Source organism: Desmodus rotundus, chromosome 11 (assembly GCF_022682495.2).
Source record: "Desmodus rotundus isolate HL8 chromosome 11, HLdesRot8A.1, whole genome shotgun sequence".
NCBI lineage: Eukaryota > Metazoa > Chordata > Mammalia > Chiroptera > Phyllostomidae > Desmodus > Desmodus rotundus.
The window spans coordinates 18,488,757-18,505,457 of NC_071397.1; the positions used below are offsets into that span (position 1 = coordinate 18,488,757).

At 38.3% G+C, this 16,701-nt stretch overlaps 1 protein-coding gene across 2 annotated transcripts in view; it reads left to right on the top strand.

The window, feature by feature from the left end:
- Positions 1–3,788: 3,788 nt before the first annotated feature.
- Positions 3,789–16,701, top strand: part of MLIP (muscular LMNA interacting protein) — a 225,113-nt gene continuing 212,200 nt past the window's right edge. For both annotated transcript variants that reach the window (XM_053914200.2, XM_045193378.3), the window contains exon 1: positions 3,789–3,936. In XM_053914200.2, the coding sequence (XP_053770175.1) occupies positions 3,874–3,936 (63 nt within the window). In that variant the 5' untranslated portion in view covers positions 3,789–3,873. The remainder of the gene's footprint in view (positions 3,937–16,701) is intronic.

A 16,701-nucleotide genomic window follows, 5' to 3' on the forward strand; every position in this document is an offset into this window, starting at 1 on the left:
AGAGCATTTTCCAGAAGAGTCCACAGTTGCTGCTCGAGAGTTCACAGTTGCCAGAGCTGGCTGATAGACTCTGGTAGGGATGCTGGGAAAACCAGAAGATTCTGGGAATTTTTTTCTGCCTTTTGTTCTTCATTGCTACCTCTGGCTTGACCCCGTTTGACTAACAAACAGAGCCTTCAGGCATACATTGTGAACTAAGAGCAACATCAACAGGTCAGCAGTTACTTGTTTGGGTGAGAGCATTTCTCAGTGCTAGGTCTGAGCTGGATTTGAAGTACATTCCTGATTCCCGTGGTTCTTGGGACTGGCAGCGGCACCTGGAGGCGTGTGCTGAGTGTAGTGTTCTATTCTTGTCCAGCACAAGATGGGTATGAGGGTTACACGGGCTTCTGACTCTGCTGTGGAGAGCTCACAGGACTTTGGAGGTGCTTCGTGCAGTGAGAGGAAACCTATGTAAAAGGCATTCATTGTCCAGAAGAGGATCCCTATTTAATAAAAAGATATTTATCCTCAGAACATGCAATGTGGAAGATCCTCAGGGGCTACACCATGCTTTCTGTCACGTCTTTTTTTTTTTTTTTAAGAAAACAGCATTTGCTTTTCGTGCCTTGGGGGTATCTGTCTACCTTGTATAGTTTCAGGTATAGGGCATATATCTGTGCTTCTCTTATGGAGGAGATGGTTCTTTAAGTGGCAGGTGTAGGGAAATTGCCACTATTGACCAAAATAAAAGCAAAACTCTGACCCAGTAAATGCACAAGCCATTTTCGTAGCTGCAAACTCTACTTTCCCCCAGTGTTTGAATATAGGCACAAAATCTGAGCAGCCTAGGGTTCAAAAGCCACCTACTGCTCACAAGCCACATGGTGGCGATGCCAAGGACACATGCAAAAGATAAAGCAAAGGAGGACATGACGGTATCTTGAAGCAAATATCACTTGCTGAGGGTCACTTGTTTTAATTTTGAATGGAATTACTGCTTGCCTGCTGTGGTGTGGATTTTAATTTCCTGTCTGGAGTGCCCCATTGTGCATATTATATTCCTGGAAAAAATAACACATTTCTGGTTTAGAAAGGAATTACAGATCTCCCTTTGATTTTTTTTTTAAAGCATTAGATTTGTTGAGGTACTCTCATAGCATAACATTTACTGTTTTAAAGCATACATAGAATTCAGTGATTTTTAGTGTGTTCAGAGTGATGACATCATCATCACCTTCTAATTTCAGAATATGTTCACCTTCCCACAAGGAAACCTGTACCCACGAGCAGTCACTCCCTATTTTGCCCGGAGCTAACACCTGGCAAGTGCAAATTGTATTTCCGTCTTATGGATTTGCCTATTTTGGACATTTCATAGAAATGAATCTTATAGTATATGACTTTTTGTGACCAGCTTCTTTCACTTACCATATTTTAAGGGATCATTTTGTTGTATGTATCGAGACTTCATTCTTTTCTTTTATCGCTGAACAGTGTGCCACCCTGCGGACACGCCACGTGTTCCCCGTTCCCATGCGGACGGGCGTTTGTGTTGTTTCCCCTCTTCGACTGTGTGAGTAACGCTATCACGCGCATTTGTGTACAAGCTTTGGTGTGGACGTGTGTTTTCACTTTTCTTGTGTATATGCCTAGAAGTGGACTTGCTGGATCACATGGTAATTCTGTATAGAAAATTCTGAGGACCTGTCCCCTTGCTTTCTAATGGCTGTTCCACTACACAATCGTATCAGCAAGGTAGGAGGCTTCCCGTTTTTCCACACTGTTGCCAAAGGTTGTTACTGGGCGTTTCTTGATTTTAGTCACCCCAATGTGTGTGGGGTGTTAGCTCGTTGTTATTTTGATTTGAGTTCCTATCCGGGCACTGGCCTGATTGGATTAAGGTCAACACTGATGACCTCATTTTATCTTAATTACCTCTTTACAGACCCTACTTTCAAATATAGTCCTATTCTGAGATATTGGGAATTAGGGCTTCAACATATAAAATATTTTTTGGTGGGGGCCACAATTTGGCCCATAGCAACAGAGAAAATAATAGTATCTACCATCTAGAGTGGTTTTGAGAATTAATTGAAGTCACATAAGGTTTGAAGCAGTTCCTGGCACGTGGTGAGTGCTATGAAAGCATGCTCTATAAGAGTGTTATTACCCTACTTATAGCCAGTCATGTCCACATTGCGAGTTTGTTAAGGGAAGAAATGTAGACATTGTATCTTTTATTATTTTTATTTATCATTTACAAAAATCTCCCCGCACCTAGGATAATCTTTGGCTGTTATAAGTACTCAGTGCCTGTTTGTTGAATTACAGCTTTAATTCCGCCCACTACCACCGGCACATCCCTCCCCCTATCAAGACTCTCTTCCCTTCCCCAGCCAGCTCTACAACCCGCCCTTCCTCTACTTCTCCCTGGATCCTGCATTCTGCCTTCGGGCATGAAGCTAACCACAACGGAGTTTCTGTCTGCTGCCATAGTGCGCTTATTTTTTCCCCAGAGCGACTTTGGAGGTCCCTTTCCTGTAAAATTGCAATGATGACCTTGCTTTAGACGCATGCCAGTCTCGCACTCTGGTAGACCTAGGATACTTCCGATTTCAAACTTGGGGCAACAGCTAGTGTGTATGATTTCCTTTCTGAAATTCGGAGCTGAGCCAAAGGGGGAAGCCGCTTTTAGGCATGAGTCTAGTAGAAGGTTTTTGCATTTATTATGCTCAGTAGGAATAGTGAGGCTTATTTTCTACTAGATGTTCCTGAAATCCTCAGCCCTTCCATCGTGATGCAGAATAAGCTGAGAGCAACCTGCCTGGCAGCAAAGAACCAGCTGTAATCACACTAAAGGCAGTTTCACAACACATTTCCTAAAATTGTTTTTTTAAGCAATAAAGTAAAAATTGATAGGAAATTTGAGTCAAGGTCAGAAACAGGTATTAAAAAGATATTTAAAACAAGTTGAGGGATTGGGCCAACATAGAGAGAAGTCTTAGCTGACTCTGGAAGCCATTTTTATTTTTTACTGCTGTGAAGAAGAAAAAAACACAGAGTTAATTACCAGCTAGCTACATAATTAATTTTCTTTAAGGCATGTGACAGTTTCTAAAGAATTCTGAAAACATTGTTCCATTGGTAAAATGAATTTCATCTATTATGTCATAACTTTGTCCCCAGTAGAAACCCCAGAACAAAATCAGTTTTTGTGAAAATAAATATGACTCTTATTTCATGATATGTCTAAACAGCATTTGCCAAATTTTTATGGAATAAAATTGGCAACGACCCTTGGATATATGTGTTATGTCTTCATAGTTTTAATTAGTTATCCTTTGCTCTTTCCTTTTAATTGACTTTTAAAAATCTTGAGCCACAAAATAATGCCTAAGCGCCTGGACTATCAGGGCAAAAACTGTAATTTGGAAGGACGGCTGGCTGATTCACATTTGCTATATGGCTATCACATTTGTCTCTTTGAAAGTGATTTATGAGGTCTTTATTCTAGAGTGTATTTTCTTCTGCTCCAAAGACTCTGAATGAATTCTTTCATAGTTGCTGTTTGTCTCACACGTCTTACTTTGTCCAGGGAACCTAACCTGGTGGAATAGTTTTCTGTTGGAGAACTTGCTTTCATATCTAGTGACATTTATCACCATCCGAGACCAGCTGCCTGACTTCTCTTCCCTGCTCTGTCTGTGGGGTTTGACCATCTATAAATGGAAACACTACCTAACCAGAAATTATCGCCAGGGCTTTCTGATAGTGTCCTGGGCTTTCACAACTTGGAATGTCCTGTAATATCTAACATGTAAGCGCGTCAAATCATTTTCTAGACAGAATCTGCATCTCTCTTTTTCTGTGTGTGTGTCTCTCTCTTTCAACATGGAATTTGAAAAGCATGAAAAAGGAAGCTTATTAAATGAGAACTTAGAGGAGAAACTGACGGTAAGATTTGTGAGATTTAGCGTATACAGATTTATAACATAATTGTCAGAGTGAAAAAGCAGCTGTCACAGATTAGAAAATTGTATTAGCCAGTCTATAATTTCATGTTTCTCTGGTCAACAATCTTGAAGTTATGTGAATGTGGTAGTTATTAAAAAATTGTCATTACTGGAGTGTGGACAAATTCCATTTGGTTTCCTTCATTTTAAAAGCCAGAATGAATTTATTTTGAGCCCTGTTGTGATTGCCTCAATATTGAAAACTTATTTTACTTACTGCTGTAAAGCTTAGCAAATGTTCAAAGTCTAGTTTCTCTTGGAGATACTAGGAATATAGGTCAAGGAAAGTATATAAGAATTATGGAATATCTTAAGGTTTTATGGAATAAGTTAATGAACTTCTCATGTAAGGATAACATTTATAGAAAGTTTTAATTTTTTTTTTTGCTATAAAAGTTGTAAAAGTAACTTTACCTTGATGCTGAAACATTAAATGTCAGTGAACTAAAGTGGTCAGCTGTATTTGCTCAAACAGAGATATACTGCTGCCTTGAGTAGAATCATAGCTCACCTGATGGGTATAGGAGGCTAATTATGTTTGTAAATTATTGTGGCTACAAAGTTCACATTAGAAAAGGGCATGGCGAATTTTAATAGTAGTGCAAGCAGCAAAAAGTGAAACCATATCGACTATAAAAACATGGTTTCTTAAACACACGAGAAGGCATTGTTCTGAATGTCTGAAGTTGAGATTTATGCACTATTAATGATCTTAATACTCGGATTATGAAAAAAAGAACCATATTGGGTTTAACCTCCTAAAGTGTTTTAGAATTTCAAAGTCTTGAAGAAATAAATTGGATAAAATATAACCTTTCCTTAAAGGGTTCAGGTCATACTTTTGAGCATCGATTGTGGACCTCATTTCTATGTGGTTGTCTAAACAGGTAATGGCCACAGACGGTATTGCTTTTTGCCTGTTTTTAAAAGCCATGCATTATTGCAGAACTAACCAACGTTTTAACTCAGAAAGGTCTGGGTGAGAATTCTCACTTCCCACTTCTAAATGTGGGACTATGGGTTTTGCTTAAGCTTTCTCGGTCTTAGTTAACATATTTGTGAGACAGGGAACAGTAATTCCTGATGTGAAGGCTGTCATGGGGATTAAAAATTATAATGTATGTGAACTCCTTAGACTGAAGCTGTGACTTGCAAACTGTTTTTGGCCTGCCTTACTTTAAAAGCACATGCCCAGAGTTTATTAATATAGAAAGAGAAAGCCGAAATGCATTGCAAAGTACAAGAAAAAATCAGATATGCTAACCATAAAGCCTTGCTTAGCAGTAATTAAACCCTTATGGTTTTATTACCACAAAGATCTGGGTGCAGTGACCCAGTCTTCCCGGCCATCTTTTACAGGAAGTTTTGCAAATAAACAGAGTGGACACGTGAACCAAACTGAAAATGATTATTTATTATTAGATGTGATTGGGTGTACAAACATTTCACCTTCTGGAAGGTCAGGCTTTCTGCATGCCCGACTCCACCTTGAGCACAACTACCAACCTAGAAATGAGAACTGAGAAAGTAGCACAAAACTTACAAACATCATCTGGGGTTAGCCCCTGATAAACTTCCAGAAGATTGGAGGAAACTATGGGGCAGATCAGAAGGCACGAGAACATCCCGTCTGCACTGAGAAGAGACGGTTCTCAGCGAGGGAGGGAACACCTTAAAGTTCAATATTTGGGGCCATTGCCCGCACAGGTGAATAGAGCCAGGTTCGTAATGCAAACACTTTTCAGGCACAGGAATTCCAATGACACTATTAGCTTTTGTTCAGTATCTCTATTTAAAGAGCTGGCAAATATACATTTTAGAAAGTTTTCAATAGAATTTATTTTAAACACTTCGGCTCTTTACATGAATAAACACTGTAAAAGTTCAGCTCGTGGAGTATTGTATTCCTTGCTAATACCAACGTCACGAAGTATGACTGGCTAGATTGCTGACTAGAATATAGTTTAAAATGTGTTTTTGTGGAGTTTGGTAAGTTCTGAAAATTATTAAATGTATTCATTATAAATGGTAAAATTTATAAAAATATACTTTTAAAGGGTAGACTATTTTGCCATTAAGATATTTAAACATACATGTATTATATTATTATTGAGTTATAATATGGATCTGGTTTAAAGTTAAAGTATACTTAAAAAGATCTTTATCATGAACAATACTATAGTATTATATATCATACAATTAAGCAATATGCATGGTTGGCTTTATTTGAAAAAAAATTTTAAGGTAAGATTTACAGCAAATAAGAAATCCAATAGTCAGCAGATTTAAAAAATCATTACTTCATTCTACCCAGATACACAGACAAAAATAAAGTAGGTTTCTTTACTGCATGTCCAATATGAATCATACCTTCCATGGCTGAGTGAATTGCTACCTTAGCTATTGACGTTTTTGCCCTGGACTTGTTACTCTTTGGTGATTAAAAGTAGATTCCTGGGTGCTTGACAATTGAAGATGCTACTTTTACATCTATTTATCAATAGATAATCAGAAAAAAAGAAGCCATGATTCTCAAATCCTTCAAAATGTGCCAAATTTACCTAAAGTCCTCATACATTGGTGGATGTCATCCCAATTTTTCAAACATGAAAAAGACTAATCAATTAGCATGGACTTAGAAGGACATTTCCACCCCTTGAAAAGCCAGCATATGAAGCCGTGTTGACTATTTTAGTCAAAGCCTGCTGCTGAAAAATCAGACTACACTAAAAGTAATTTTTGTGGAGGAAGGGAGGGGGCTATTTTGTAACAATACAATTCAGTTTTGTCTGTTCCACAATAATTGGTGTCGGTACTGAATGCATCTTTGTTTTTCCTGGTCGGACTTGAATAACCCTTGTATCCTGTTTCTCCCAAAATATGTTCCTTGGAACTCTGATTTTCCTAACTGCTCCACAAAAAGATGTTCTGGTCTCTTCTCAAGAACATTCATGGGACTCTGTGTAGGAAATCCACTATACAGTATATTTCCCTTTGGAGACTCATAGTTAAATACTGAAGGCTATGATACACTCTGTAGGTTAATCTAGTGTTTGTTAAACTCCTTGCTGATATAGTGCATGCTAATACGTGTATGTAATGACAGTGAGTATTTTAAGTAGGGTTCTCTGGAACACACTTTAAAATATGTGTCAACATATTAATTGTCTGACTTTTTGTGAGTTGCAGTTTCAGAATAAAGATACAGCAATAATTTCAAACTGGGAATCATATCTATAACATAAAGTTATTTTTGGAGTAATTTAAAAAATAAGTACCTTTCTATTTAGTATGCTTTAATAAGTAAAATTAAGTCAAGGAATTCTGACTCCTCTCAACCATTTTTCTTTTAGATTAAATGCATCAACAAAGAATTTCACTTACATTTATCTTTACCTGAAATTTCTTAATGAAAAGAAACAGTTCATATTTTAATATAGTAAAAATGACCATGTACCTCAGGGCATTCTGACGTAATAGTGATTTCTCTAGGAGATAAGAACAAACAAATCTCATGCATAAATCTAGTAATTTCTATCACATTGGTATAATACATCTCAAGGGACAATTCTGTCTTTCCAAATAATAAATGTTCAATAAATATCACAAATATAATGATAACAAGGGAGTGTCATCCAACTGATTTTTTATTGAGATTTGGTAGACACAAATCAACACAGTAGACAATTTCTGAATGTCATAAATATTACTTTATTGAGTAAAAGTAACTATCTGAGCTTGAGAAAGAAATTATGTCATCGGACTTTTTTTTTTTTAAACAGGGTATATCTCATATTACAAGCTGAAAACATATTAAATAATAGAATTTTTACTTTTTACATTTAAAATATTTTTAATTTACTTTGAATTTAATGGAGGAAGATATTCAATGATATGTAAATTTCCCACAAGAAATCTTCTTGAGATCATGCCACTTCATTTTTAAAACTACAATGAAAGAGAAAGAAACTGAAGAAAATACTGTGGGGAAGATATAAAAATATAGAAAATTGTGCATTTTAAAATTCTGTGATAATTTAGTGATGGGTAGTTCTTTAAATAAGGTTAAGTTAGTTATTAATTCATAGCTTAATTAATACACATAAAATTAATTATTTACTAAGAAGAGATCGATTGCAAAGAAAAAATTTAGAACTGGCACTTTGGTTATAATTCCTGTGTTGTTATCAGATGACAAGTTTGAGTTTGCTGGAGAGCATCTTCAGAGATGCAACCTAGTATCTACTAGGTAGAAGTGTCCTCAGAAAAAACGAAATGAGTCTTTCAAAGCAATACACACTTCCGAATGCCTATTTGGAACAAGACAGGGGACTAAGAGCTGCAGTGGAAACGCACACGATAGTCTTGGCCATCAAGGAGATTATTATGTTTTGATTACATTTAAGTAGATTATGCAATAATAATGGTAAGTTTTAGTAGCTTGGGAATATTCTAAGTGGACAAAATAAAGACATCCCAAATTTGTTTTTCTCACATGAATTTGCAACAGCAAGTCTATAGTCATCAGAATGTCTTAACAAAAGGAACAATTGTAAAGCATTTTATGCAGTAACACATTTGATTTCATCATAATGTTGGCTGTTGGAGGAGGTCATCAAGAGGACATGACCACTGGTTCACCCATGAGTGGGACCCTGGGCAGTCAGAGGCTCCCCACCAACTGCTGTCCGTGGAATGTACATTGTCCACACCGTTCCCACAGTGGGAGTTGTTTTCAAAGACACAGCCATGAGAGGTATTGTTGAGAACATCTGGATGGCTGAGGGGACTGAACCCAGCTAAAACCTCTATAGAAGCTTGGAAGATTCTGGTGGGCAGGTGCAGAAATCTTGTCCTGAGGACACCCAAGACAAGCTTCATACATAAGTTCCCTTGTGTATTAAGCCTGCCAGCTACCAACCTGGAGTGGTCTGCCTCTTATGTCTGTCCCTGCACTTCATGTGAAGGGGCCAGTTTCAAATTTCCCCCAGGAAGCTCCCAATTCTTTGAACCTTCATCTATGTCTCTATTTATTTTTCTAACTGTATCTAACTAGAGTAATTGGTTACAGGCACTCAGTAAGCACTGATATACCTGAAGAAAAAGTTTATGCTGCTGATATTTCAGATGTGTTATTTGGAGAATATTTTCAGTATGGCTTGAATGTTGTTTCTGATCTATACATGATTCCTGACAAGATTATGTACTAAAATAAGTGGTAAATTTAGGGTTGTAAATCTCTGGAGGGAAGATGCTAGATCTATGTATCCTTGTATCATAATTGATGGCCCTGGATCCGCACTAAATTAATTTTAGTAATGATCAAAATGAAGGAAAGATGAAAACAAACAATGACATTTCCTTTTCTTTGGCATTTTATTATTTGTTTTGGGAACTTCCTTTCATTCTTTTGTCACTTGTAGGAGTGGACCAATGGCCGTTTCTGTGTTTGGGATTTTACTGTTAAAGGTGCATTGAATGTCCATTTTGTCTCAGTGGTCATTTTGATGGTAGAGAATGTGAGTTCATTTGTCCCTAAACGTTAAGCCCCTATGCTGCTGGCTCATGTTTGCTTTCATGGGTGACACTGTCGTGGAGAATGGCAGGCATCTGGGCATCTTTAAGAATGTTGCTGGCCTTTTAACATGTTTGTGGTGTTTTCTGCACATTCTATAGCTCTATCTTGGCATATTGCCCAGGATGGCCCATTCAGTATATTTTGAATTTATTATTCCCTTTCCTCCATAGAGGACCAGAGCTCTGTAAATAGACATTTAAATGTAAATTGACATTTAAAATACTCTGTGAAAGTAATTATTAAAAAATACACACACACACAACAAACCAGATGGACAGTAATGAACAAAATTGTATGATCAGTACTTCAATAAGTATCCTTCAACTGGAAGGCAAGTGGAGGAAATTCAGAACTAGGATTCTCGGAACTTCTGAACTTAGTGTTGCTTATGTGATTTTAGTGAAGTTAATTTATTCCCATTTCTGAGGGAGATATGAACTCTCTGAGAAGTAAATGAAGTGGATATAGGATTGATCAGTCTGCACCTGGTATTAGAAAGTTTGTTGATAATGTATGTCAAAGAATTGAGACATCCCTCAAGCATTATGAGTAATAAGATTCTGGTCTTACTCCAGCTGAAGATGTACGGTTGCAGAAAGTAACTATGAATCCTGATCATTTGGCAGGTCAAGTGAAAAACTAAATTGGTTTTAAGTCTCTTTGCATCAGAAATAATCCCACCCTAACATCTTTCTGGCTTCCTCTCCATTGAGCCAGTAACAAATAAACTTTAAAAAATACCTGAAGAATCTGTAGCATGAAATTTAAAAACAGGAAGGAGGAGATGAGGTGCCATGATAATGGTGGACTATGCAGATCAAGGGGAAATTACGAAGCTGAACTGGGAACTGAAATCGTAGTGGGCATAATTGCAGAATGTTGAGTTCTACATAATGTAGAATGATAAACTGCAAAGTGATGGGACTGGAGAAATGGTGAGTTAGGGAAGGTGAGTGCATGCAGGTGTTCTGAGTACCATCGTACATATCTATGAAAGCTGTGTGTGTGCGTATGATGATGGGGACTTCATCTCCCAAAAAAGAGGCCTTCTGTCTCTTCCTGGGTGCCATCGGTGTGGTGAAAATCATGCTGTGTCTGAGTTTAGGAGGCTGGTATTGGTGTTGAATTTGTGTTTGTGTGGCCTGTGACAAATCACTGAACTTTGGTTTTGTTCTCTATGAAGTGAGAGTTTGGATTGGGTTGGGAACGATGGCTAGGCTCTTTAGAATTTTGTCGGTCTGCAGAAAGTGTCCCTTGGCGGTGTACTTATTAAATCCTTTCCATGCTAACAAATGCCTGTTTATACAAACAGTAGAAACCTTCAAATAGTAAATATTTTTATGTCATCACTGATGAAATGGAAAATAAATATCCTTGTTATTAGATTAAACCTTTTTTGTAGTATAAAAAGTTTAGTTCTCATGCATTGAATTGCACATATTTTCTTTATTTTCCCTGAGAAACAACAACAATTTGAGAATTGAATCATGGGTGAAAATTATGGAATATATGGGTGAAGAAAGTGGCCTCAATATGAACATGGAAATATTATCAAAACAAAGCATTCTGTTTTCTCATATTACATAAAATAAAGTGGATCCTGTGTTTTCATTAGGAATAAATTTTAGAAAACATGAGATCGGCGTTTTAGATGTTATTTCTAAAATGGTTTCTTTAGCTCTTATTCATTCCCTTTTGTAGTTCGCGCTGCTCCCTGCGCTGTACCTGACACAGATATCTTAGTCCCTTTGCAACTCTAATTTTAGTCCCTTTGCATCACTGCAGGCTGGGGAAAAGGTGGACTGTGTGGAAATGGCAAAATCCTAGCCACCATTTCCATTTTCCTTATTCCTTTAAGAAAAATGAAGGCTGTGTTTATTAGAACCCGGGGAGGGGAAGTGGAAGTAAAGTGAAACTGATAAGGATCCAGATTTCTACTCTATGGTTCAGATGAAGTTCTTGAAGCCAGCCAGTCCTTTGAAAACCACTGCTGATTAAAGCAGTGTCTCCTGATAATGTAAGTCCGAGATGTACTGTTTCAGTGCATCTTTTGCTACATACAGCTCTGTGTGATGGTGAATAACAAGGGAGATGGATTGCAGGCTTTAACCCAGCTGAGCCTTCACAGTGACGTTTATAGCACACTGTATGTGTGGCGAAGTATTTTCTAGGTTCTCATTGTGGGAATTACAATTACTTACATGTCTACTTGTTCCATCCCAAGTACAGCTCCCCTCAGGGAATGACACATAAACTGTTGTATTAGTGATGTAATTGCTGAGAGAGTCATGGGCTTTATTTTGTTACACGAGCTTCATGAACGTAAGGAAGTGATTTTTAAAAATGGTGAGAGGATGTCTGTGGTTTAATTGCTGGTCTTTCTCTTTTACTTATAGCCTAAAAATTTCTCAAAAGGCCTTTCATCAATTTTCTTCTCAGTTAATGGGCTTTTTCTTTGCATGTATAGCTTCTGTAGAAGAGGTCACCCCCAGTTTGTTCTCCAAAAAAGACCTTGTGTTCTTGTCAGAATGTAGCAATTCAGAGACCACCTCATGCTTTTAAATACTAACTTGATGACATTCATCCCGGGAGCAGATGAGAAAGCCCCCAGGATTGCTTTCCTGAACCTCTTATGGGATATCATGTCCTAGTGGGAGACTGGAGGACGAAAATGTCAGCGTGAATTAATAAGCTTATCACAGAGATCTTTTAGAATGTGTGAAGGAAATAAGGGAAATAGAGTTTTTTCAGTCCTATTTTGTTTTCCTAGTTGAGTTCAGCTTTTATTCTGGAAATTCGTGCATGTTTTATTGTTCCATCTGCTTCTGCACATCCATCCACCCATCCATCCATCCACCCATCCACCCATCCATCCATCCATCCATCCATCCATCCATCCATCCATCCACCCTTCTGTCCTGGGAGTCCTTTGGTTGCAGCTTGTTGGCCTCCTGGCTGCTTCTACTCTTTTGCATAGGGTATGGAAGGAGAAAGGGAGTTGGTCTTAGAGATTTTCAATGAATTCTCTTCTTTGTAATCCTACCACAGTACCACCCCCTATGGAATTTGCCTTTCTTGACTTTGGATGGGCCTATTGGGTTTGGTAAAGCATTTATTATGGTCTCTTTCTGGCTGGAGCTCTGCTTCATCTAGCATTACACCTCCACCTCCTTTTCATCTTCCAGAAATTTATAATATGCTTTTTCAAGCAGATGCCCCTACCCTGCAATACCTCTCATCGTTGTGGCTATATTCTTTTAAAATTCCTTAACTCTCATTTTAATGGGATCAAGAGAAATATAGGAGAGAAACTCATGCGTTCCATCAACCATCTCGAACCAGAGGCCCTTCAATTTATTTTTAAAGCTCTTCCTTAGTGCTTTGTGTTTTCAATAGCTGGTGAGTGTTGTAGAACTTCCCTATTCTTTATTGAGAGATAAATATCATTATATGGAACTATTGTGTAGGCTATGTTAAATGGCATGCCAAAAAATTTCTGGGCATACAACAGAAAAAAATTTATGCCAATTTTAAAAGTTTGGAAATTGAAAATTTAAAAAATTATAGTTTTTATTCTTCTTGATTTTGATAGTTAAATGAAAGAACTGTGGGGTGAGGGTTCAAATCTAGGCTCTAGTGCTCAAACTATATGAACTACTATTTCCTCATCTATAAAATGGGACATGGCTTGCCTCCTAGGGCTGGTATATGGACTGAGGGACAAAATCTTTGAAAACTGCCTATGCATAGTATGCACACAGTATTCATTAGAGTAATGGGAATAACAGTGGTGTATAGTCACTTCTTTCGCTTGGAGAAACCCTAGACTTGTGATTGGTGTTTGTTCTCTTTAGATAGATGATGTGAGCTTTCAAACTGACTATTAGACCTGGGGCAATGCTTGCTTTCCCACCATGAAGTGGGTCATCTTCAAAACTTTGTTAGGTTTAATTTTATGTTTGTCCTGTGAAGACTGATAGAGATTTAAAAATAAGAGTGTTACAAATAAGTATTCTAAGACTTCAGGTCAAGTTGGAGGTGTAGGTAAACACAGCTCACCTCCTTGCACAAGCACATCAAAATTACAACTAAACTACAGAACAGCCATCACTCAGAACCATCAGAAATTGAGTTTAATGGAAGTCTGACAACTATGGAACTAAAGAAACTACATCCATTCAGACTGGTAGGAGATACGAAGACATGGAGATGTGTAACCATGAACGAGGCTAGTCCCATATCCATATGTGGTAGATAAAAATTTGAGAGGGATATCTGAGTGTGAGGAGTCACAGCCCCATACCAGGCCCACAGTCCAGGGTTCCAGTGCCAGGAAGATAAGTCCTTATAACTTCTGGCTGTAAAATACAGCAGGGTTTGAGTCACTTAAAGGAACTACTGGATTCCCAAGAAGTGCCTCTTAATGGACCTGCACACAGACTTACTCAGACTCACTCCCTCTGAGCTTCAGCACTGGGGGCACAGCTTGAAAGGCACCCATGGCATACAGGGAAGAGCTGAAGTGTCTGGTACCAAGGCAAGAGCTGTGGGACAGCTATTGTCCAGAGAGAAAGGCAGCAGAGGCCATTGTTCCTTTTCTGAGCCCTCTCCACACAGAGCTACAGAGCTGGCAGACTGGTGCCATATCTGAGATCCTATCAACCTGGCTCATATGATTTGGGTTTGCTTTGTCCTGGGGAATCCTGGAGGCTCTTCCCCACCCAATTTACAGCCAACCTAAGCTGCTAATTATGGCTTTTTCATATGAATGGTTGGATTAGGCGTAGGCTTCCCATATTTCTAAATCTTCTCAAACAAACAACAATAGAATTTAGGGAGCCTCTAGCCCTCATACCTATGGCTAAGCCATCCAAAGCCTGAAACTAGCAGCAGCCAGATTGGGATCCCATTTTGGATATGCCTGGGAACCTCCCAGCTCCCAGCTACAAGTGGTAGCCATCTGCAGATTGCTTTCTAGCTCATGCTGGGTGCCCAGAGGTGGAACACAGGTGGTGGCTGACCCTGGCCTGTACCACCTGGGAAACCCCAGAGCCCGCACACCCAGTGGACAGCTACAGACCATGTTGGAACACCACCATCCTGCCCCTGCACAGCTGATCTTCCACAGTGGTCAGTGGTCATAGACAGTCCTTGCAGCTGACTGACTTGGCTAAATCCCTCCCATTGACCTGCCAGCAGCAATCAAGGCTCAACTATAAGAGGAGGGTGTGTTCAGCCTACACAAAGGGCACACCTCAAGTACCCAGCTTGGGTAATAGAGGAGGCTGTGCCACTGGACCCTGCAGGATACTTACTACATTACGCCACGCTACCAAGACAGGGAGTCATAGCAGCTCTACCTAATACACAGAAGCAAATGCAGGGAGGCTGCCAAAATGAGGAGACAAAGAAACAGGGCCCAAATGAAAGAATAGATCAAGGCTCCAGAAAAAAATGAACAAAATGGAAATGAGCAAATTATCAGATGCACAATTCGAAACACTGGTTATAAGGATGCTCAAGGAACTCAGTGAGTACCTCAGCAGCATGAAAAAACCCAGGCATAAATGATGGATATACTAATGGAAATAAAGAACAATTTACAGGGAATCAACAGTAGAATGGATTAAGCCAAGAACTGAAGTAATGATATCGAACATAAAGAAGCAAAAAATACCCAATCAGAACAACAAGAAAAAATAATCCACAAAAATAGGATAGTGTAAGCAGCCTTTGGGACAAGTTCAAGTGTCCCGACATTCACATTGTAGAGGTGCCAGAAGAAGTAGAGAAAAAGCTAGAAATTATAAATCTATTTTAAAAAAATAATGAAACTTCCCTAATTTGGTGAAAGAAATAGACATGCAAGTTGAGGAAGCACAGGGAGTCCCAAACAAGATGGATATCAACAGGCCCACATCAAGACACATCATAAGTAAAATGCCAAAGGTTAAAGATAAGGAGAGAAAAACAGTTAGTTACCTACAGGGGAATTCCCATAAGACTGTCGGGTGATTTCTCAAAAAAACTTTGCAGGCTAGAAGGGACTGGCAAGAAGTATTCAAAGTCATGAAAAGCAGGGACCCACAGCCAAGATTGCTCTACCTGGCAAAGCTATCATTTAGAATCAAAGGGCAGATAAAGAGATTCTCAGACAAGAAAAAATGAAAGACTTCATCATCACCAAACCATTATTTTATGAGATGTTAAAGGGCCTTATTTAAGAAAAAGAAGAAGATCAAAACTATGAACAATAAAATGGCAATAAACACATACCTATCAACAACCGAATCTAAAAAACAAAGTAAGCAAACATAAAGAACAGAGACATAATCATGGATACAGAGATCATTTTGATGGTTGCCAGGTGAGAGGGTGGTGTGGGAGAATGGGTGAAGAGGTGAGGGGATTAAGAAGTACACATTGGTAGTTAGAGAATAGCCGTGGGGATGTAAAGTACAGTACAGGAAATGGAGTAGCCAAAGAAGTTAAATGCATGACACATGGACATGAATAAAGGGGTGGGAATTGCCTGAGTGAGTGGGGGCTTTGGCATACGGGGGCAAAGGGGAAAATATTGGGACAACTCTAACAGCATAACCAATAAAATATAATTAAAGTGAAAAAATAAAAATAAGAGCATTTGAAACATGGAGAATAATTATTTACATGAGTGCAAATACTATATAGAGATAGGACTAAATGGCTAAATTAAGAGTTATAATTAATTAGGACCATACCTAATAAATGGATCATACAATTAAAAAATATACCCTTAACTGCTAAACTTATCAAGGCAGGGTATCTATAGGAGGGGGAGGATATAGGTAAGTAGAAGGAGGGTTATAGGAGAAAGGCATCCTGTGTGTGTGTGTGTGTGTGTGTGTGTGTGTGTGTGTAAAATGTTCAAAAGAAGAACATAGATATGGTTAGCAGCACTATCTGATTTTAAAAAGTTTTAAATCCAGTAACTATTGTGTGTAGAATATCATGTTTTGTCTGTTACCTTTATCTGGAATTTTTCTTCCTGTATGTAAGATAATTTCTTGTGACAGGAACACTTCCAACAGTTAGGTTTTTTTATTTAAATATATTTCCATAAAACATGTAGTTTCATATACTTCAAGT